A 23,124-nucleotide genomic window follows, 5' to 3' on the forward strand; every position below is an offset into this window, starting at 1 on the left:
TAAAAAAAAATTAGAATACTTCATTTTAAAGGTAATTCAGATATGATTTTATTCTGAATTTTACAAATAACAAGCATTTTTCTATAAAAAAACTAGGGTAAGAATCAATTCAGTTAGAGTTAGGAATATTTACATTCTTAGAAGAAACTTCTATATCTTTCGATATACAAGGCTGTGGCTGTTACAAATGCCTTTGGGGGTACCTTAAACTAGTAAGTAAGGCATTACGGTGCATGAGCCGATTTGATGCTTTGAGAAAACCGTTCACAACTGCCAAGACTGAGGTTCTATTCTACAAATACTGAAACACAAATTTCTCCGCAGAGACAGTCCCATCAGGTTCCTCACATCCACGTGCCCCTGGAGAGCGTTAAAAGAAGAGCCCTCTGGGTGAGGCTGTAAAACGGAGCCGGCTGTAAAGCAGAGATGGGTAGAACCCACGTTAATCTCCAATTCCATCAGATCAGCAATACAGTTTTAGCATCCTTCTACCTCAAAATGAAAATCCTCTGAACAAACCAGTATTTTTACAATGTAGTTGGGTGCACAGTGACAATGTTCAGTAACCTCTCACCGGCAGCACACCACAGGCAGTTTTCTGTAGAACTATGAAGGGGTTGTGCAATTAAAAGAATATAATTAAGCATTCAAAACCCAATCCTTGCTTGATTTACTGCAGTCCAATTCCCTGGGCAATGCACCACCTCCCCACGCGTCCTTCTTCCAAACGGTAACTTGGAAACGGGGGAGGAGGGGTTCACACCTCCTAACAAAAATAGCATCAGAAATCATCCAAAGTTTCCCGTTTCTGAAAGATGAAATACTAAACGGTGCTCACATGAGCGTTACATTCACCGCCAGGGGAGTCAAACAGAGAATCTAACGGATACAGACTGTGGAGCGTGAATATCACAAGAAATTATGTTGCCTTTTGAGTCAACGGCATTTCCACTGGCAAGCAAAGAAACTGAAGTCACAGGATTAGGCAACATGGCCAAGGTGACGAAAGGAGCCGGTCTCAGAGCTGGAAGGCAGACATGGTGCTGAGGGACGTGGTTTGGTGGTGGACTTGGCAGTGCAATGTTAACAGTTGGATTTGATCGTAAAGGTCTTTTCCAACCTAAGGGATTCTGCGATTCCATGTTGGCATGTCACCCTGTGTTATGCTGCTGTGCAGCAGGACCGGCACTGACTCTCTGATCTTCCGCTGCAAACAGACCACTATGTAACTTACATTTTTGAGACATGTTTCACCCACCCCCGCAGAGCTGTTGTGCGAGTGTTGTGAAATGAGTCACGGTCCACGTGGGAGATTCTTCTCTTGGCCTCATGGCGAGCGAGGGATGCACGGGAGAGCCTTGAGTCCCACCTCACATACAGATTATCCCTTCTTTAAAGAGTTGATAGTTTTTAGTACCAGTATTTTAATGCACCTAAATACCAGTCTTGCCTAGCGTGCTGGCTTGTGGTGAAGGACCTGCTCTGCTGCGCTCTGGGAAAGCCAGGGCTTTTCATAGAATCACAGAATTGTCTTGGTTGGAAGGGACCTTTCAGATCATCAAGTCCAACCATCAACCTAACTCTGACAAAACCCACCACTAACCCATGTCCCTCAGCACCACGTCTCCCCGGCTTTTAAATACCTCCAGGGATGGTGCCTCAACCCCTTCCCTGGGCAGCCTGTTCCAATGCTTGATAACCCTTTCAGGGAAGGAATTTTTCCTAATATCCATCCTAAACCTCCCCTGGTGCACCTTGAGGCCGTTTCCTCTTGTCCCATCGCCTGTTCCTTGGGAGAAGAGACCAACCCCCCTGGCTACACCCTCCTTTCAGGGAGTTGTAGAGAGCGAGAAGGTCTCCCCTCGGCCTCCTTTTCTCCAGGCTGAACACCCCCAGCTCCCTCAGTCGCTCCTCGCAAGACTTGTGCTCCAGACCCCTCGCCAGCTCCGTTGCCCTTCTCTGGACATGCTCCAGCACCTCAATGCCTTTCCTGTTGTGAGGGGCCCAAACCTGGACACAGCACTCGAGGTGGGGCCTCCCCAGAGCCCAGTACAGGGGGACGGTCACTGCCCTGGTCCTGCTGGCCACACTTTTGCTGACACAGGCCGGGATGCTGGTGGGCACCTTGGCACACTGCTGGCTTGTATTCAGCCGTCTGTCGACCAACATCCCCAGCTCCTTTTCCGCCGGGCAGCTTTCCAGCCACTCTTCCCCAAGCATGTCTATTAATTAATTAAACAAACATGTCTATTAATGAAACCATATGTCATTTAGGAGCTGGTCACATCTGAAAATGTGACGCTCGGCAGGCACCTCCCAAAGCCGGTGCTTGGTTCTGCAGGTCTATCTGCAGCCACGCTTCGTGCTGCGAACCCGACCTCTAAGACGGGCCAACAACTGGATCAGGTCCTTTTATCTACAGCGTATCTGCACAGATCACATCACCTACCCATATTAAAATATTCCCCCAATTTCTTTTGGAAATACCTGTTAGCTGGATTCTGCCTACCCACTAGAACAAGCTCCTTGTTTTAGAGACAAACTTGCAAATACAAAATAACTCAGGATGCTATATTAAATATATTCTACATTTCTGACTCATTACTTTTTGTTTTTTAAAAAAAGATGAGCAAGGACAAAAAAAAAAATGTATTTTTTTGACACAAAAGATTGCCATTATGTTTTGCAGTATGTCATAACCAGGAAGTTCCCCAATTTGTCTGGATTAACAAAAAAAAAAAACAAAAAACCAAAAAAACCCACAAAACCCTTTAGTAAATATCAGACTATTTAAACATTCAAGAACAAAAGTCTCACTGTCAAGGCACATACCCGGATAAAACAGTGGATAAGAAGTTACAGCTAAATCAGACGTTAATAGGACTCTGCACTTCAGGACAGGAATTTCCATACTAGATCATGTATCAGGCAAGCACGTATCTTACATTTCAGGATATTTTCTGAAACAGTTTACAGGAAGAGACTTATGGGACACAGTTGTTTACATTGGCAAACGCATTACAAGGAAGCTGCAGTTAAATGTGTTTTGTCTCAGATTCCTGCGGTTATCAGATAATTCTTCTGCAACACACAGAATAAAAGCTGCTTCTAAGTGTTCCAGTTCCTAGAAATAAGGTTTACACAGAAAAATGTCTGCAACAAGTCTCAGAACATATTCTAAATGAATATTTCAAAAAAAGTGATAAGCCTGACAAATTCTATCATGTCTTTTGGGCAGGGGAGACTGGCTGTTACATGCACTCTCCTGACACATATTTGCTCATGTCAAGGCTGTTATAAGATGTGCAGCGAGGCTTGCAAAATCCAGATTCTCATTTTTTGCACTGGCTTCAAATCACATGCTGCATTTTAAACCTGCCTGCCAACGCCCCGTCAACCCATCAAACAGGAGTGACACCGAACCTGCCCAAACGTTGGGATTTTTCTTCTTAGAAGAGCTGATGGTATGAGAAAACTATGTTTCTGGGTATCATTCTCTGAGCCGGTAACACTGGCTAACTTCCTGCTGCATCCAGAAATTAAAATACTAAACGAGTAGGTAAGACAATGCAGGGAAAGCAGAGCAAACCGTAAAGCTCAAGACGCTGGTAGGAAGAGTTTAAAAAAAAACCCAAAACACCACAAAACCCAAACAAAACATTATAGTCTATGCAGGTTTTTTTAATTTCTAGTTTTTAAGAGGAGCTGCGCACACACCAGCACATCAGTCCCTCTACTGCAGCCGGTTCCCATGGCCAGAATCCGGGATATCGCTTAACAAAAGACTAGAATCAGCCGATGCTACCTATTTAAATACTGTCGGAAAAAGCCGCAGCAGAGAGTAAGGCCCCTAAGCTTTGGCTACAAAGGTTTAGGTTCTGTTTATTAGGTCTCTACAAGATAGAACAAAACACAAACAGGTGCCACAAGACAGAAATCTTTCGCCACTCACATCTGTCAAAGTATAAGCAGAATAGCACAAACGAGACTTGCTGTAGGCATATACTGTATATATTTAAAGAAACACAGGTAATGCCAAGGGTGCTTCCACAGCCCAAAGAACAATTTCTTGGCAGATTGTCAACAAGATTATTATTATTATTTTTTTTAAGCAATTTGAAAACAATTCAGTGATATATGAGTTAAGTGAAATAACAGACCTCACAGAGATCGTACAGTTGGCACTTGAGAATGGAGCGCCAGAGGTCAGAAATGTATTCTGAATTCTGTTCTCAGGACATTCCACCATGAGGTCAATGCACTGGCATAGATTAACACAAAAATTTATCTCTAAATACATTAATTGTGTGCGTGTATATGTGCACGTGTGTGAAAAGCGCAGAACAAAGACCGGAGAATTGTTTCCATCATTCAAATGGCACAGAAGACATTAAAATGATTCAGACGTAAAACTTCCACCACACATCGAAAGAGAAGAACCCCAAATTAACACCGCTCCCTCCACACACAGATGAAACCTTTTGCATCATTTAAAATAAATACAGTGCAGGGTCAGATGTAAACAGCTTCACCACATGGGTACAGTTGAAAACCAGCATTGGAATCAAGTGAATTTTACGAGCAAAACTTCAGTGCTACAAATCCTTTGTGCAAGACAGCCCTACGTTGAGTTAAAACACAGCAAGTCAGAATTAATTCTCAAAATCTTCCTTTGCATCCTGCTGAATTTGGTAACAAATTCAACATGTGCAAAGTCATTTGAGTAAGATCACAGGGAGGCACGTTCTCATAACCTTTGCTCTAATAAATAAGTTTCCTGCCCAGAGACAGAAGTCAAGGAATCAAAACCAATTAGCAGCTTTTTCTGGCAATTTTTGCTTGTTGATGTCCATTAGCTCTGGAGAAGGTTCACTGAGAAATCCAGGCTCCCTGCCAGCCCTTGAACTCATTTTCAAGTATCTTTCAGCTGAACTATACACTTAAAATTACAAAGGATTGATCAGATACTGTTCCATGTTACTGCATTAAAACAACTGGAGCTGAAAAATCTCATTAAAGGCTATACAGTATTTATCTTCATATAAAAAGAGAATGTACAGAACACAGTGTTTAAATTAATAAATAAGGTTAAAATTACAGGAAACAAAGTGTTGCCACTAGCCCTTTCTAGAACAAATTTTAGAAGAAAAGTCCATTTAACTTTCAGTCCGCCAGGAAGTACACAGGAGTTCCATCAAAAAGCTGTGCTTTTAAAAATCTCCGGATTTTCTTCTTCCTCCTTGGAATCCCTTGTGCTACTAGACGCAGGCCTGTATTCTAATCTGGGTCAAAAAAAAGAAAAAAAGAAAAGAAAGAAAAAAGAAAATAACTTAAAAAATAGATGAGAGAACAGAGGAAAAAGAAAACATCTTGGGTTGTCTGAGCCCTACTTGACATTACAGCTTCCTAATTTGAATATCCCGATGACTTCCGTGGACACGTCCCTTTCTTACACCAGGTGTGTGGTTACGTGCCATCTTCAATCAGAGCCACGGCAAAGGGTCAAACGCTCTCAATGCCCTTTTACGCCAGTTGAACTAAATTGCAAGAGTTCAGCCCTTCACCTGGCCTTATATGACTTTCAGAACCTAGAAAGATAGATTATAACCTACAGAGTGTCCCTATGCATTTACAAAGCAAGACGCTTTTACAAATGCATTCCTCGTATCTACTTCTATTCAGTCCTCAGAGTCAAATGATAAATTCGGAGCCGAGAGATGTACAGACATACACACTTGGGAAGAGGGACCAGGATTCCATCCAAGCTCTTATATCTTCAGCAGAGCACTAACCACCCTACCGAAACCAGCCCCTCCGTCTGACAATACCTAACTCAGTCCACTCCTCAGAACAGCGAACAAGCGTGTTAACATCAGAAGGCGACACTTACCCTTTCACCAACAGCATTTGCTCGATTGTGTCCGGAAGAGGCCTGCCGTAGCTTTCTGGCAGAAATAAAGTCAGAATTCCTGACAGCACAGTCAGGCTCCCCATCAGGATGTAAGGCAGGAATCGATCGTAGGCACCTAGTAGATTAAAAAAAAAAAAAAAAAAAAAAAGTGCTCGCATCAGCTCTAGGTTTCTGATAATGTTTGCACCTAGGTACAGGGCTTTATCCAAGCAAGATTTATGCTTTCAGTGAAAAACCAACCAAGCAAGCCCCCTCACCGTCTAGCACTCAAAGCATGTTGCTATAAATGTGGTTTTAGGAACTCAAGAGACTGGGAAACAGTGGCTATAAGAGCTGTCCCTTTTGAGTCAGTAAGATGGTGAGTCTTCAGAGCACCTCTTCAACAGGACACAACCCCCCATTTCTCTGCGGTATGGCCATTCCTCAGAGATGCTGAGACCCCGCCGCTACCCGCGCTTTCACAAGACACCTGCACCTGGAAGCAGAGAACAGCAGAAATGCCCAACGACCCCCAGAGGCAGGGCACCGATCTGGGTAAAAGCCATGGCTTTCCAACCACCTGCATCTCCCCCGCACATGCACAGACTCGTTAACTTACCGAGGTAAACGAAGTAAGGCGAGAGGATGCTGCCCAGTCTAGAGGCCATGGAACTGGCTCCAACTCCCATGTTTCTCACCACCGTTGGGTAGAGCTCAGCAGTATAAACATAAACCATTGAAAAGGCTGACGTGATCCCAAATTTCCCTAACATCACCAGCAGAATAGATAGTGCACGAATATCTGAAATCAAAACACAGTCAGGACTTCAATAAAGTTCTGATAATTCATGGTAGCTCTTAATTCCGTTGTGTTTGTATAACTCCTGCCTAATTAATTCCACTATCTGGTGTCCTTTTCCCCTGTACATGTCCTACAAGCATGGGCAACATTTTTTATTTTCTTTTAAAATTACTAGGATTCAACATTTTCTTTTCCTCTTGAGGATGGGCTTCCTGCCAAGGAAAAAATGAGGAGAAGAAAGGAAGAACTGGAGAGATACTCTCAGATTTCAGGGGCCAGGTCTCTGCTATTGCAAAGAATGCCATATATCCCTTTTTAATAAAGCGAACGAAGTTAAACATTTGAAACAAGTTATTTTTGGTTTCCTGCCCTGGTTTCTCATTAACATTCCTAGCTACAAGTCAATAATTTAATTATAGGAAGGTGGGTTGACTTTAGCTGGGAGAGTTAGATTTGAAAATCAAAACAGATCATATCAGTGCCAACTGACTCAAAGGACATGAGGGGAAAAAAAAAAAAAGAGGATGTAACACATATATTACCTATATAAAATATGCAAGGCAGTACTTGCACATTCTCTTCTATTCTTTGATTTGTAAACAAGTGCTAAGCAACAACACCTCCCCCATCATATTCATTATCAGTAACAAGTCCATAACCCTATTAATCTGACTTAAAGATAGATATAGTATGATACCCAATAAATGTTATTTTGTCCTCTCTAATTGTGAAATATTATTTTAACTATCAACACTAATTCAGCACAAGCAGCTTTGCTTATCAAAAATGCCTCTAGAATGACTCCCTTGAATAGAACTGTTTAAACAAGCCATAAAGAGAGAGTTGTCCACTGCTGTTTGGGAAGCGAGTTCTGCGGCATCTTGGTAACCTCCGCTCACCAAGTTCTGGTTGGTCTCATCCTCGTTTTACACTTGGACGTTACCAGGGTCCAAGGGACGTACATTAAAGCAGAACTGGACTACAGAGCTGACCCCAACAGACCACAAAGCCAATGACCCACCTTTAAAAATATATCTGAATTGATGTGTTGTGTGAGCTCCCTGTGCAGCAGCACTGAGAACCATGGAAGAGGGGCAAAGATAGGGAACAAATATCTGTATTTAGTCCCCTCAGGACACTTTTCCTCCACATCTGCCCAGTGCATGGTACTGCACTTCACCTATCATACATATTTGAGATCAACTAACGATTCCATACGTGAAGGCACCAGCTGAATGAAGAGAAGAACACAGCCTCCCAAGAATAACGCAGCAGCCATTGAATACCGTCGGGGCAGGTTTCGAAGCAGCAGCCAGGAAATAATGTAGGCTGGAACTTCAATCACTGCCGAGAGGAAGCAGTTCACAAAGACATCTCCGTGCAAGTTAGGTGTGTCCAGAGAAAGTCCAAAATAACCAACAGAGATTATCATCCTGAAAGAAGCAGAATAACATGATCAGATGAATTCCTCTTCTTCCTGAGGTTGCCACGAACCTCTTTTAGATCTCTGAAGCAGAGAAATCACTATGTAAGGTAAATTTATCATGTCAATTTGTTCACCTCAGAAGCATATTTTAAAAAAATAATTAAAATTCCCTATTCAGCATTAACACAATTAGATAACTCCAGAGCCGAGGCACAGGCCTACAAGCCCATGGTCATAGGTGGTGGATGGTCCTGCAGCTGTAGAGGTCACACTTCTTTCCTGATGCCATCCCGTGACTTTACAACTGCCCATCCCGCTCTCATTCAGACCTTGCAAGGAAGCTCTGGGTATTTGTCACTTTTAGACATCGCATTTGTCTCTACAAGTCACGCTGCTGCAGAGGGGCCGACTACTTCTAGTACCTCTGCATCTCAGGTCACCCCTGGGAGGTAAGCGATGATCATTCCCAAGGCAGTGACACAGCACTTCCTATTACTAGTAGTTATAGCCTTAGCCTGAAAGTTCAGACTACTGAATCTTACCCCTGCCGAGGCGTTTTCATTATGTTTACAAGGGAGCTCTGGGTGGAGAACATTGTTTCTGGGTCATTACCCTCCATGCTCTGTGTTTAAAGTCAGAGAGGAGGAGTATGGCATCCCAGCAGACCCAAACAATGCAGGATTTTCTCTGTCATGCCCCAGGCTGGCTGGGCAGCATTCAAGTCACATTTGTGTGGCTCAGTGCCTGGGTCGGTCAGTGCGGCAGGACAGGCCTTGGAAGCCAGGAACGCTGACATCTTAATTGTGCCGCTGCCAGATGAGAGCTGGCTTCCATGGGATCAAGGGAAACACACAACTGGCCCTGGACACAAATCCCGTCGTGTCTTGGGAGGAGTTGGGAAGAGAAGGTTATGCTTCACCAACGAGTAACACACGGTAAACAAGGGAACAGCGGGCACGGGATCAGGACGTTCAGTCTAGAGAAAAGGAGGCCGAGGGGAGACCTCGCTCTCTACAACTCCCTGAAAGGAGGGGGTAGCCGGGGGGCGTCGGTCTCTTCTCCCAAGGAATGGGTGACGGGACAAGAGGAAAAAGCCTCAAGTTGCACCAGGGGAAGTTTAGGATGGCTATTAAGGAAAAATTCCTTCACTGAAAGGGTTATTAAGCATTGGAACAGGCTGCCCAGGGATGCGGTTGAGGCAGCATCCCTGGAGGTATTTAAAAGCTGGGCAGACGTGGTGCTTAGAGATATGTTTTAGTGGTGGTTTTTGTCAGAGTTAGGTTGATGGTTGGACTCGATGATCTGAAAGGTCCCTTCCAACCCAGACGATTCTCTGATTCTATGACGCGTGAGGTGTGACAGAGAGGCACAGAGCACTCAACACTTCATCTCCTTCAGCATCTATGTTGATAACGAAACCTCGAGCAAAATCACTGCATAGCACGAAGCAGATCACTGACCAAAGATTAGCTCTTCCTCCTCCTCCTTACTTCACACGGGAAGAGCCTTCACGGTCAAATTGCTTAAAATAAGTTGCCTGGCGTACCTGGGAAGGTATGAAGTCATACACTAGAGGGTAACCCCCCCGCTGCGGTGTCTGCCCTGCCAGCTAACGCTATTCTTCTCAGCGGTAGTTCTGCAGCATTTTCCATGATGCCGTGCAACATGCCCAGCCCTGTGCTCCCAGGAGTTATTGTTATATACAATGAACTGTGCTTGATGGAACTCACTTTCAATAGCAGTTTGCCTTAGCTGATCACCTTGGCAAACTTTGACACAGTTATATATTTTCTAGGAAAACTTTAGGGGTATTTACACATCTGAAGTGTAAATAGAGTGAAGAGATGCCAAACTTCCTCCTCCCTGATGCAAACCCAGCAAAGGGATTAGTTTAAAGGCCTGTTACTTACTCAAAATTAACAAAACACTCAGCAATATGTAAAGGTGATATAACCCTATCTGCAACCATCTTTTTCTACAGAGCTTCTTTCATGAGGTCTTTCAATTCATAATGTGGAATATACCACGGGTATCCTATGGGTTGGAAAACATTTCTGTGAGTCAGCACAGGATGCTTTATATTTTGGGAAGTTAATTAAAAGGAGGTTAGGCAACTGACATACAAGGCAAAAATAGTGGAAAAATTGCCCAAATCAACTGAATACTCTTCTGCAAGAGGAGATAAGATTGTGTAAGTCAGCTGCACGTGTTTGACTTGTCCTCCCTATCATAAAAATTCATTTATCATGTGGTAAGAAGCCCTCCAGCACATGGAATGAATTACATACTGCCACGTAACTCTGTTTCTCTGAGATGTTTGTCCTACCAGAAATGCTGTTCAAGCAGGTTCTGCATTTGATTTCTACAACCACATATGCAAAATTGGCTGTGCCTAAGAACTCGCTACTGATCTAAGCCATGCAGATCAGAAGTAGGGCAGTCTCAATGCTCTACCTCACTTCCAATTAAAGGTGAGAGTCAGCAACTGGAGTTGGAGGTAAGACAACAGTACATGGAAACTGTATGGACATCTCTGAAAGAACCAGCATTACTTTTGGTTTTTGAGCTGTCTTCTGCTCAAGTTCCTTTCTCAGTGCGTTTGTAGCACTGCGCTTGGTAATGGGGAAAGGAACCTGGCTTAAATATTAGCCGAGTCATCCTTTGGCCCAAAAAGCCACATCAGCTTGTACGCACTGGCAGGTCAGTGGACTGAACTACAAAGCTTTGCCTCACCAAAGCATAGGAACATTATTCAATGAGGCAGTAAATAGACTTAGTTAGCTCCAAAGCACTTGTCGTGGTTTAGCCTCAGATGGCAACAAAGAACCACGTGCCGCTCGCACGTGCCTTCCTAACACAGGAAGGATCGTAAGAAAAGGCAAGACTCTTGGGTTGGGACACAGGCAGTTTAACAGAACAGCAAAGGGAACAGGCAAACAACAACAACACGGATAGGGGAATATACAAACGCGATTACGGAACCGCCGCTCCCCGCCGCTCGCCGACCGGCCGGACCCGGGACGCCCCAGCCCGCTTTTAAGCAGCAACTTCCTGCCCCCTCCCCCGGCAGCTCAGGGTGGGCGTGGCTCACATGGCATGGAATACCAGGAAAAGTTAACCCTATCCCCACCGGAACCAGGACAGCACTCGAGGGACCTTCTTGGTTAGGACACTGTAGGTACATGCACTAATTAAACCTCTCTTTTATAGCCTCTGGCAGGCTATAAGTTACCCTCTCCATTTCTCTCTTCTGAGCAATTACAGACAGCTTCATTGAGGTTTGCAGTAAAAGAAAATTACAACCATTTAATCAAATTGAGCATAAAGTATGGCTTCAGCTAGTGCAAAACCAAGCTGAAGATGGCAGGTAGACAGAACAGCTAGCAGGAAAGTCCAGGGAAATCTCAGATTAGAACTTCAAAGGCAGCTTTATCCCTTTAAGAGACAATACAAAAGAGACTGGAAGATTCTCCTGGTAAGTCAGGCTTTGCTGTGCTGGGACCCCTGGGCAGCATTCTCTGATTGCAGGACAGGGCATGACTCATTCCTCTTAGAAGACTTCGTTACAGTCAGATGAGGATTCCCCAAGGCCCAATATCAGGCAGGATTCCCATGCATCACTGCCAGCTGATCTGATTCTTGCTCAGTTCAGGATACGCCCGACTGCTTCAGAAAGACATAACAATCCAGATGTGTTTCTAGACTGTTACTGAAACGAAGAACCTACATCACCAGAATTTTGTGGCTTCGGCCAGCAGGTCATTGGGTTTTGAGCTGCTGGTTTTGTCCATATCTCTTCAGAATACCTTAGTTTTCAAAGAACAGTTTTTGTTTTGCTGCTTTTGTGCTTACATACTCCAGAACCACACTTGCTTACCAAAGAATCACTGACATAATTGTGATAGTTAGGATATTCCGGGTTCTCATTAGATCCAAAATGGTGTACGTCTGCTGCTTCTGGGAATTCGTATCTTGCAGCTGGAAATAAACAAACAAACCAACCATGGGAACATTAACTTCCTGCGAGCAGAATTAGTGTGGAAATAAGTCTCCCCCAACTTATACATCAGTATTTTGATACGCTGCAGAGCTGAAACAGGTGCCTCACTTTTAACCAAACGCGTGTAAGCTATAAGAGCCAACTACCTGTGAAAGTAGTTGCTCCTCCCTAATTTAAAGTCACTTAAAATTTAGGCAGAAATTTGTCACCATTTTCTCTGCCTGAGGCTCCACAAAGCAACTGCTTATTGTTACATTGATATTTGAATTATAAAGTGACAATGCTAATTCACAATTTATATGTTACTACTGGCGGGGCTCTTAGGTGCCGTCCGTTTTGAGCAGTGCACCTTGAGGATCATGGAAATCAACTGCACCCAGGCAAGAGGAGAACAAGGATGATGAGGCATTTGAAAAATGTGATCTGTAAACACAGAGGGTTTATTTAGCCCAAAGACCAAGAATGGTCTTCAAGGACCAGCAAAAAGAAGTGATAAACTGTCCTCTATGTCCACTGCATACAAGGCAAGAAATAAGACTAAACTGCAGCAGGACAGATTTAGTAAATGACTCCTCATGCTGAACCTAACAGTAACGTATTTTAAACTGAGACAAACTGGCTAATGAGCTGAAAAATCCCCATCATTATCTAGCCTGGTTTTCAGATCTTCTTCTAAGATTATAAGCAAAAAGACAACAAGCTTCTTTCCTCATGAAACTTTCCAGCTCCTCAAAATAAAACCACTTCCATGTAAACAATGCAAAGAGATTCACCCAGGAAGCACGCAAACAAGTTTTGTGCTCAATAAGACTGCAAAAAAGGAAAGAATTTAAGTTTGTTTTTTTTTTTTAATTTAGGACTTTAATTTAGACCCCTAACAAGGGAGAGATTTTTTCAAAATATGTAAAAGGTGATCTAAGAGAGCAAGTTCCACTATTAAAACTATCAACTCTGATAAAGCAAGGCTATATGGCGGAAGAACCACAGTTTTCTAGACATGTCATATTTTTGTTATTGCAAGAGATGGTATGCTTTAAGGATTTAGCGCAGCCTACTTATCAGTTTAATGGTATTTTTAACAGTCTTACAGTAAAAGCATTAACAAGATTTTGATTTTACAATCTTCCACAGAGACTCTTTTTCCTGATATTTGAGGACTTCTCCTTCCACAACCAGAAGAATCACTCTTGCCTGACAGACCTCTATTATGTGCCAACACAATAAGCTGTATGCAAAGATTACTTCCTCCCTTGATTTTTTTTAAGTCAGCGTGACCTGAGAACGTCAAAATAAATTTTAACACGTTTAAAGACTGAATGCCTTCTGTTGGCACTCCTTCATGGTATGTACAAATCGTTATCAATAAAAGTAAGCTATGATTGTAGCTTGAAAACAGCGCCATTAAAAACTTTTCTGAACTCTTTCCACCTAGTCTAATATACCGTCCTCTACTCTGTATTAGTTCAATTTACAAGACTTTTTTCCCCTAAAACTGGTCCAGCAGAGGTAGCTGGATGTATTGCAGGACACAACACACCAATAACAAGACAAAAGCAACCATTAGTGGAACTTAATTCCTCATCAATCTCTCTTCCATATTCAGTTAGTGATGGGTTTTTTTGGCAAGTTAGTTGATGGACACCGATTTGGGGCCCTCAACCTTGTCCTTCAACTCAAAATATACATCACCTCCTTAATATCTAGTAAACTGTATCTGAGCTAATGGGAACATGAGGTTTATGTAACTTCGGGTGAAAATTTTTTCTGAATGCTATTTTGTTCTGATGACACAGAGTATAAAATAGCAGCCTGATGCTCGTGCAGGCCGAACTTCAGTGTATTTATTTTCATAAACCTTCATTTTCTAGGAAAGGCAAACAGTTCTTTACATTTGATAGCTGTAATTCTGCCTGAAGCCAACGCTCCCAGCACACAGGCAGCTTTACAGCTCACAGCCCCTTCTCATAAATCACATGATCTTTCCTAAGCACTCTCCAGTTTGGCCACTATTCGTTTCCAAGAAACCAGCAAACAGGAAACAAAAAAAAAGGAGAAACCCCAAACAAACCACAAAACAAAACCAGGAACAGTAACATGCAGAGAGTCACAGCTGATGAGAAAAAAGGACCCTGCCTTTTAGGAGCTGGATAAGGAGACAATGGAATCCTTAACAGACAGGTTAGAACAAGAAGCTATGAGGAGGGCAGGGAGGGGAAAACGATGATTCGAAAATAAACCTACCATCCAAACATTTTTATCCCCCTCGCATGGGATAATTTCAGCCAACCAGGCCCTATTTGTGCTCTGTAGCCTGTTTGGGACTAGTCACCTGCTGGATCCTAACTGGTTTTGAAGCCTCTGGAGCCTGAATGTTGCAGGTGCTGCTCTCAGCTGCACAGGGTTGAGGAACGCTCTGAACATGAGCTCAGGGGGCTCCTACATCCAGGACTCACATTCCAACTGCAGGAGGGGGGCCAAGGGCCAGCCGGATTTCTGAGAACCTCTCTGCAGCGTAAACATGCTTCCTAAAAACTCACGAGAGGCCGCAAGCCTTCTGCTTTACAGCTGTCCAGAACGCAAACACAAGAACAGCATAAACAGACCACTGATGAAGAAAAGTTTTGCACAGATTTTTTGGTCACTGCGTTACTTTTACCTTAAAAAGTAAGAAGAGGGATAGGAGTTCATCATTTAACCAGTGCCTGCTCATCGAGCTCATTTTCCTTCCAGTGTCACAATGTCAATCTGTGCTTCTGACAGCTGACATGCAATGATTTATCCATAAATAAGCACTGTGTTCTCCACCCCACCCTGCTGCAGAAGTCCACATTTCCCCTCAACCAGTGTTCCCTGGGGTAACATCCCTACTCTTGCCCCTGCCTTCTGCTGCTTCGTAATCCAACCCCGTTCAGAGATGGCAAACAGATCAATATTTTGTTCTAAGAGCGGGAGATAGAGGATTCCAGGGACAGTGACCTTAAGCAGATCTTGGAGCCAGAGCTTATTTTCCATTCTCCTGCTGTAGTGCTGGCAATGGGTGAGTTTTCATGCCTACAGCATAATGAAGGGGAAAAAAAAGGAAAAAAAAGCATGTTCTAATGAAACGCCAGGGTAAAAGCTATCATAAGAAGGTCTGGGTTTTCCTGGCACTCTCACTCAGTTCCAGCAAGAGCAAAATGTCTGTCCTACTACCTACGAACAAGTCTGGACAAACAGCTTTGTTTGCACCTCAGCTAACTTCAACCCAAGTGAAGCCGTTTCAATCCCAATAGCAAACACACTACAGTTTAACGGCTCACCATTTTCCTTAGTCTGGTACAGATGCCTTGTAAAGCAAGTGAATATGCAAAGTATTTTCATGTAAATGACAAGACAATGTCAACTGCCAACCAGAACACAATTAGGCAACTGCCCAGACAGTCTCTACAGATCTGCCTGGAGGTGCCCATTCTCCTAGATTATGTAAACAGTTTGTCTGTCTGCCCTTTGGAGGTCATGTTTGAATGAACGTGGAACTGCTTCTACATCTTAAGGTCACCAACAGCCCAGGCAAAGGGGAGACACCTAGAGGAAACAAGAAGAAACCGATGGGGAAGAAAAGCTACTGCTCACCACTCCACCCGAAAGGAGCTCAGGTTTTGCTCTCCTTAAGGATGGAGTAGAAATTGGAGCTGAACTCTGAATTGAACTAGAATGACATTCTTTACACTACCACTGGCCAGGATGAGTCCTGTGTTAGACTTTTATAGAACTATATTAGGCTGCGCAAGCATAAAGTCTGCTCAGCGTAAGTACTTAGATCACAAAGCAATAAGTACCTCAAATTCATTACCTTCCCCCAAAAACTAGAGTTTAAAAGGAAAAAGGCGGCCGTAAACTGGATCAAAACGATGTTTGCATTAGAACGCATGCTGGCATTCCCATGGGAATGGGACACCAAGGTCTTTACAAATCTTGGTGAAGTGGAGAAAGGATATTCTGCTTTTCAGGAAAAGGTGGACCTTTTACCCATTTGAGAAGTACGTGATACACTGCAGGCATAACTCAATTCATACGTCTAGAAATTAATCACTTTACATGGTCATCAATAGGTCCAGCAAACAACTGGACTGCTAAATGACTCTTACCTCACTAGGGTCAAATATAACATCTGGGGCTGTAATGCCATTAATTTTTGCGGCCTTTCGGATGATGTCTTCTGCCTCTTGAAATCTTCCCTGGGAGATCAGCCACCGCGGAGATTCCGGAATGATCCTGAAAAAAAGGTTCAGAATAATGAGGCTGCATTTCCACAGAAAGCACTGCTACAGGCACCGATACACGCTGTTCCAGGCGCAAAGAGCTCAAAACTTGCCATATCTTGCACACGTTAAAGCAATCACAACAGAGGTCAGATTTACAAGAGCAGACTAGCACACCAAACAAAACCAGATTAAAAAGCCATTGTGGATTTTAGAAATACTACAGAAATAAGCAATGACTCGGAAAAAAGAGCAACCAGAGCTTTCAAAGTATGGCAAAACAGTTTAATTAAATAAATTCAGAAACGTGAATACACAAGTAGCACACTGTACATTAAGAAGCATATCCTTAGAGAATAACACTTATAAAATCACTAATTGTAAATACTGTCATATAAAGGCAAGTCAGAAAGTAGAATTTGCCTGAGTCATGCAACTTCGTAAGAAGCTGGATGGAATCACAAACAGATATGTTGCTGTAAGTGAAGAAACACCACCACCATGTGGGCTGTTTAAGCTTTACAGCCACCTAAAAGTAGTATTTCATTAGCTATAGAAGAAAACATGGAAGTCTCACAGACGTGCATGTAGGGTTTTGTAGCTTGTCATATCTATGCCACCCCAGCATCGCCCAGGTTCCCAACGCAACTGGTTTCTCCTTGTGCCTTTAGTTAGTTCAGGCCTACTCTTTGAAAGTTCATGGATTTCAGCTGGTGTAGAAGGATGAGGTTTTTTGACTTTATATTTTTTTTCTTTGCATGTGCATCACTTCATTTTACAGAAGCCTACAGAAAATGAAGAACAGGCTTTTCAGGCCTGAGTCAGATCACCCACGAGGCTACGGACTTGCAGCTAAACGACTGGGAAGAATAAAGGACACAACGTCCATCTGTCACCTGCCTATTCCTGAATTTCATTGGTAAAAGCTGGTTGGCATGGAGCCTGGATCTTAAAAATCTGCAGACAGGATCTTCTAAAGACTAAGGTCTTTTAAATTAGTTATACTCACCACCAGAGCGGGATGCAGAGCAGCCCAGGTAAAGTAAGCGCCAGCAGCAGCATCCGCCAGTCTCTGATGAAGTAAGCAAACAGGGGCAGCAACATGTAGCCAAATGCATAAAATATGCAAACGCCCAACGTGCAGAACAGCACACGAATTGATTTGCCAAGAATTTCTGTGCCTGTTCAAAACAACAGAGTGAAGATTAGTATTTTACCTTAATAGCAACCAAGTAACTTATAAAAATACCTGTAAAAAATGGCTTTGAAATATGCTACCCTGGGTAGTTACAGCATACAGCGCACTCTGCCAACCAATTTTAGAGGCTCCGCACATCTGCTTCATGCAGTGATCCTGCATCAATGCACGTAAATATTAAAGGAATCAGGCCATACAGTATTTCTGTAGCCCAAAGTAGCTAAAACCCCTATAATTTGGTGTTTTTAGCATTTCCCATTTTACTTAAGGAGCTAAAACCAACCTAACATGCTACACAACGCTCACAACACTTAACCTCAGCTTGATCTCTACAGGGTCCTCTCCAGCTTATGGAGCGAGACCAACTTCTTTAATGGATAATTCAGAGATGCCTAAATTAGGTTCTTGACCCGTATCACCTTCTAAAGGACTATTTTGCTATTAACCAAAAATCGTGCAGTTTTTTTTGGCGTATACACGTAGAGGGTCACTAACAAAAGCCAGGCTACTGAGAGAGGAATTAATGCACTAACCCGAGCCAATGCTTCCCTTTGAAATGCTTTGGGACCCGCAAATCAAGAGACGTTGTAAGAGATATTATCTTCCTCATTTCCACAGAAATGGAGGAAGACGGACAGAAGTTGCAGCAGGATGTCTGCAGGGAGGTTAGCTAAACACTGCTTCCACAGCTCAACTGCTCCTCTTTGGCCCAAAAGGAATTCTTGCCAACATTTGGTACTTTGTACAGTGAGGCCACTGCAAATAACATTAATTTAAAAAAACCCTGATTTTTAAAAAAAGTCTCAGATTCATAAGGTAATTCACGTTTCCATCTGATCAAATACGGTCGTAGTTAAATTGAAAGCAGACCAAGCAGGAATCATTATGCTTTTTAATTTTTTACTATAGGCTGTTTTAAGGAGACTTTATAACACTTACTTGATTTTTTTTTTCGTTTACAAGTTTTTACATCAAATACGGATTTAGGCCCCAAAATGGACAACACAAATCCCTGAAAAATCATGTCTTGCTCATCTTAACTTTCCATCTGGAAGGCAGATTTTTGTTTTGACTGACCAGTTTCTGGTTTTTTGCCTTTTTAGGATGGTAAGCCACCGATTTAATTCAAATTGCGCTTCTATCAACTGGAAACTTCCAAGGAGAGCACGAGTTATCCATGTGTGGTGAGGACACACTCCTAACAGTGTTGCCTGGCAAAACAAATCAACCCTAAGCCAGTACTGAAAAGGAGCAGAAAAAGCACAAGACTAAAGAACACATCCTGTGCCCAGCAGGACTTTCATACCAAGAACAAACGCTGCCACGTAGTTAGAGATCTGTCCCATGCCGACCAGCACAAAGAACACCGAAAACATCTCCCAGCTGGTAGAGAAGACCTGTACGAAGCTGAAGCCAGTCTGCATTGCCAGAGTCGCAAACAGCACATTTTTCCTGCCAAACCTTCCACGGACAGATTAAAAAAAAAAAAAAAAAAAAAAACCAGAAAAAAAATGATTATACAACAGCATGAATGAAATCTTCAGAAACAGAAAAATAAGATTACTCATATGCATACTTAAGGAGATACAAAACATCTGCAAAAAGCAGAGGTTCAGGAAACGTGACACAGGCACAACTATTCTAAATACATTAAAAAAATCCACTGCCCAAGAGAAAATAATATTCCAAGGGCTGCTAGTGAAGTTGCCTTTAAGTATGTGCTGGAGCACTATTCCTTTCTTACTGATAGGATGAGCAGGGAGACAAATCATCGGGAACAAATTATTTAAAATGCAAGAGTATGAGACACTCCTCCTCTAAGGAGCACACAGCTCATGACACAGATCAGCACGTTAAAAAAAGAAAAAGAAGGAAAACTTCTGAAAGAGAGGTAAAACTCAGCTTTGTAAGACACTATTATCAGTAAGTGATCCCAGGCTACAGTCTTCATTCCACTTGGTTGAAAAATGAATGAATTTAAGGGATTCTAACAATTACACTGATGAAGTATTAAAAAAAAAAAGAAAAGAAATTAAACTAAACCCAACTCATCGAGCTGCTCTAAGAGCTAATGCCGATGTCCTGGGCAGCCCCACACAGCAAGCAGACTTTGTGACCCAGGACAGGACATCTGCTGAGCACGGGCTGGCACAACCCCACTCCCAAGTTAGGCTTAAGCAGGAGGTCTACAAAAGCCTCAGGTAGATCACAATGCATTAAGAACAGAACTTGAACCTGCAAAATATTTTGTCAATCTCACTGTCATGTCTGGCTCAGGCTTGTCACAGGACTTTCTGTACCAGATGGGCAGATGGGAGCAGCAAAGCACCGCACACAGCCTTGCTGGAGTAGTGTCTTCATGGGGCTGCTGGATGTACTCAATCTCTTGACCATGAGCTAGCTGCAGGTCAGTGGCTATGGGAGGAACTGGATGAGCTGTGCTGATGGCCTCCTCAACTGCACCTGGGGCACTTGGGGAGGATCTGAGTGACCATGTGAAGAAGGAGCTGCAAAAGGAGACTCCCATGATGGAAACTCATGGTTTCTGGCACCAGAAGAACCGCTCCCGCTTCACCTGATGGTTAGTCACCATGGAAGACACTCGGCATCCTCGTAGCAGACGAAGGGCTGAGAGCTCTGTTGAACGAAGCACCCGAGCCCTGCAGTAGCACCGGGATGAAGCAGTGGGAGACTCTCTGCAGCAAACGGAAAAATCCCCCCTCCCGTGAGAGAGCAGCTGGAAGGCACAGAGTTCTGCCTGGGGATGGATGACGACCCAGCTGAGAGCTTATGGGTCAGGATGGGCAGGAAGACCGATGCTGGCACTGCTGTGGGTGTCTGCTGCAGACCACCTGATCAGAAAGAAGTAAACGAGACCTTCTTCACACAACCAAAGGAAGCCTCATGTTCAAAGGCACTGGAGATCATGGGGGACTTCAACCACTCCAATACCTGCTGGAGGGACAACACCCCAGCATTTTCTGAAATGCATCAATAACAACTTCCTAACACAGATGTCTGAGGAGGTGACAAGGGGAGATGCTGCTGGACCTTGTACTTGTGTTTGGGGATAGGAAGGTCGGCAGCAGCCATGACTGCTGGCTGTGCGATGGTGAAGTGCAGCATGGTGAGGGGAGGAACAAGGCAGAAGGCAGGATCACAGGGAGAACAAACACTGGCCTGATCAGGGATCTGCTTAGAAAAAATCCCTTGGCACAGGGCTCTGGAGAGAAGTCCAGTAGCACTGGCTGATTTTCAAGGATCATTATCTCCAAGCTCAAGATTGGTCCAACCTGATAAGCAGGAAACCACGCAAAGGACCTGCATGGATCCTACAATCCCTGTGCCACAAATCTTATGTTTCAAAGAAATATAAACTCCACAAGTAAATCAGCACATTAGATGACCACATATTGTTCTCTGGGAATCAGGAAGACAGCACAGCAAATCTCAGGGAGATATCAGAAAACCTGAGCTTTAAGAGAAAGAAACAAACCCAACCCCAAATCCAACAACCTGTCAACATCACAAAAAATTCATGGTGTCTTCCATTCTTTCGTGTTTGTACTGATAAATAAGAAAGCCGGTGTACTTTGGGACTAAAAATTAAAAATAAATGTAAGAAGAAAAGAAAGCCTTGCTTCTCTGAAGTACAGCTGAACAGCATTCATGCTTTGCAGCTTCCACAAACACAGGTCATTGGACTTAGATGCGGTATTGGATGAGGAGGAAAAGAAGCTATGGGTTCTCTTCAAAAAGAGAATTTTAAATTTGACCTCAAAAAAAAGGAAAACAAGCTTCAGGGAACTCTCTGTACGTAGTCCAAAGTAATTATAAGAGAATGTCACTGTTCTGATTTTTCCAGATGAAACTTATCTCCTACACCTGTTTTCTGGCATAAAAAGTTTGCTCCAGAAGAGAGTTCACTGAAAAAATAAACAGATAAAGGTAACACTCACTAACAATCTTTGTAACATCCTGTTCTACTTCAGAACATTTATTCTATACACTCTGTGTACGTTCAGATTAGACAGTGACAAAACAAAGACATGTTAGTAGTTGCAGAAAGACACTTATAGCAAACTTCACATACAAGAATTGCTTACAAACAGCATCAAACAGAGAGCCAGCAGCTCTGGTGTATATACTTTACTTGTCTGAGAGCTGTCCTGAGACAAAAGATCCAAGCAGGACACCCACGAAGAACAGGGAGGTGCTGAGGGGTCCCTTCCAGTCGTTGTCACAGACCAGGTTCCACTGTGGGGAGAGAGAACATGAAAGTCTTCTAATAAACAGGATTTTCCCTCCTTCCTTCTGAATGCCTTGGCTAAGCCCAGATGAAAGTGTATCCTTTGGGCAGGAAACCTCCACAGCAGAGTAGCCAACCCACGGGACAGACGCAGCCCCATGAAATGACAGGGGGGGATGCTGGGCAACAGAGGGGAAAAGCCACCTGCCCTGAGCCACCTCAGCAGCGACGACCCCGAGGCCCCAACACCACCTTCAGGTGTGACCCCTGTGGCTTTCTTTACACAGTCCGTAGCTGTGGTGTTTCCCCTACACGCATATGTAAGTGACGGTAACTAATAATTTCATGAAGCACTTGGTTCAGCTCCCTTTCAAAGGCTCTGCTGCCCCTTAAACTGTGGCAGTTCTGCTGGTTTTGGAAAGAGCGAGAACAGACCCCAAAACTTGATTTCCCTGCACACGGGAAAGTTTGCCATTAAAAATTCACATTTCTAATTTAAGAGAAATTAAACTATACAAACAAGAATACAGCAAAAAAACACACAGCCTCCTCCTCTATTACATTTTAATATGATTTTGAGAGACTGGAGACTGCTCACTGGGAACCTAACAAACAATTATAATCTGTGGTATATAAACTGAAATACACACCAAACAAACCAAGATTTCCAAAAGGAAAACAAAAAAAGAAGAACAAGATATTTATTAAATGAAAACGGCAACAGTTTCCAATCTCCTGCCGGCTTCAGCCTGATGTTTTTGAAACAGCCCTGGTGTTATTTTTGTATCCGCACCAACAGCTATTTATCACAAATAAAACTTCACTTTATTTTGGTTATCTGGGGGGAAAAAAAGTATGTAAATATTAGAAGAAAGGAAAAAACCAAGCCTGTCCTGCCAGGCTCACCCAGCAGCCTGCTGGTGGAGGGCAGGAGGTGCTGCAGCCCCACCGGAGAGGAATTTGGAGGCAATCAGTGCTTCTGATGTGAGGCCAAAGCCTCCTGAGCTCAGTTATTCAAACAGCTCCCACAGGGCCCCTCCTGATGTTTTAGGGATGGAAACTTTTAAGTTTTAATCACTATTAAAAAAGTTGACACGAAAAGAAAATATTCACCTTGACCCCAATAATTAATCCCCCTTGCTCCCTAGTAACAAATAGTTAGGTATGGTGTGTTTTCCTCTTAGTTTTTTTTTTAAATTTGTACTGGAACACCCCGTAAGATCTGTCCCTGCAGCTGCTGCGTGTCCCAGCTCCACCATCCACCCCGTCTGGGGTCCCACATGTGGGACACCACTGTTCTGCTTTGTCTGGCATCACT

At 43.3% G+C, this 23,124-nt stretch overlaps 1 protein-coding gene across 2 annotated transcripts in view; it reads right to left on the reverse strand.

Moving 5' to 3' along the window:
* Nucleotides 1-23: 23 nt before the first annotated feature.
* LOC141749634 (organic cation/carnitine transporter 2-like) overlaps nucleotides 24-23,124 on the reverse strand; it is a 34,502-nt gene continuing 11,401 nt past the window's right edge. Inside the window, exons 2-10 of one of the 2 annotated variants that reach the window (XM_074603451.1) lie at nucleotides 21,711-21,814; nucleotides 18,864-19,018; nucleotides 17,369-17,540; nucleotides 16,246-16,372; nucleotides 11,996-12,096; nucleotides 7,911-8,125; nucleotides 6,510-6,692; nucleotides 5,891-6,026; nucleotides 24-5,277 (exon numbers count right to left, since the gene is read on the reverse strand). In XM_074603451.1, the coding sequence (XP_074459552.1) occupies nucleotides 5,259-5,277; nucleotides 5,891-6,026; nucleotides 6,510-6,692; nucleotides 7,911-8,125; nucleotides 11,996-12,096; nucleotides 16,246-16,372; nucleotides 17,369-17,540; nucleotides 18,864-19,018; nucleotides 21,711-21,814 (1,212 nt within the window). In that variant the 3' untranslated portion in view covers nucleotides 24-5,258. Of the gene's footprint in view, nucleotides 5,283-5,890; nucleotides 6,027-6,509; nucleotides 6,693-7,910; nucleotides 8,126-11,995; nucleotides 12,097-16,245; nucleotides 16,373-17,368; nucleotides 17,541-18,863; nucleotides 19,019-21,710; nucleotides 21,815-23,124 lie in introns of both variants that reach the window. The other variant, XM_074603450.1, reaches the window with a different exon arrangement.

This window comes from Larus michahellis, chromosome 11, assembly GCF_964199755.1.
Source record: "Larus michahellis chromosome 11, bLarMic1.1, whole genome shotgun sequence".
Lineage (NCBI taxonomy): Eukaryota > Metazoa > Chordata > Aves > Charadriiformes > Laridae > Larus > Larus michahellis.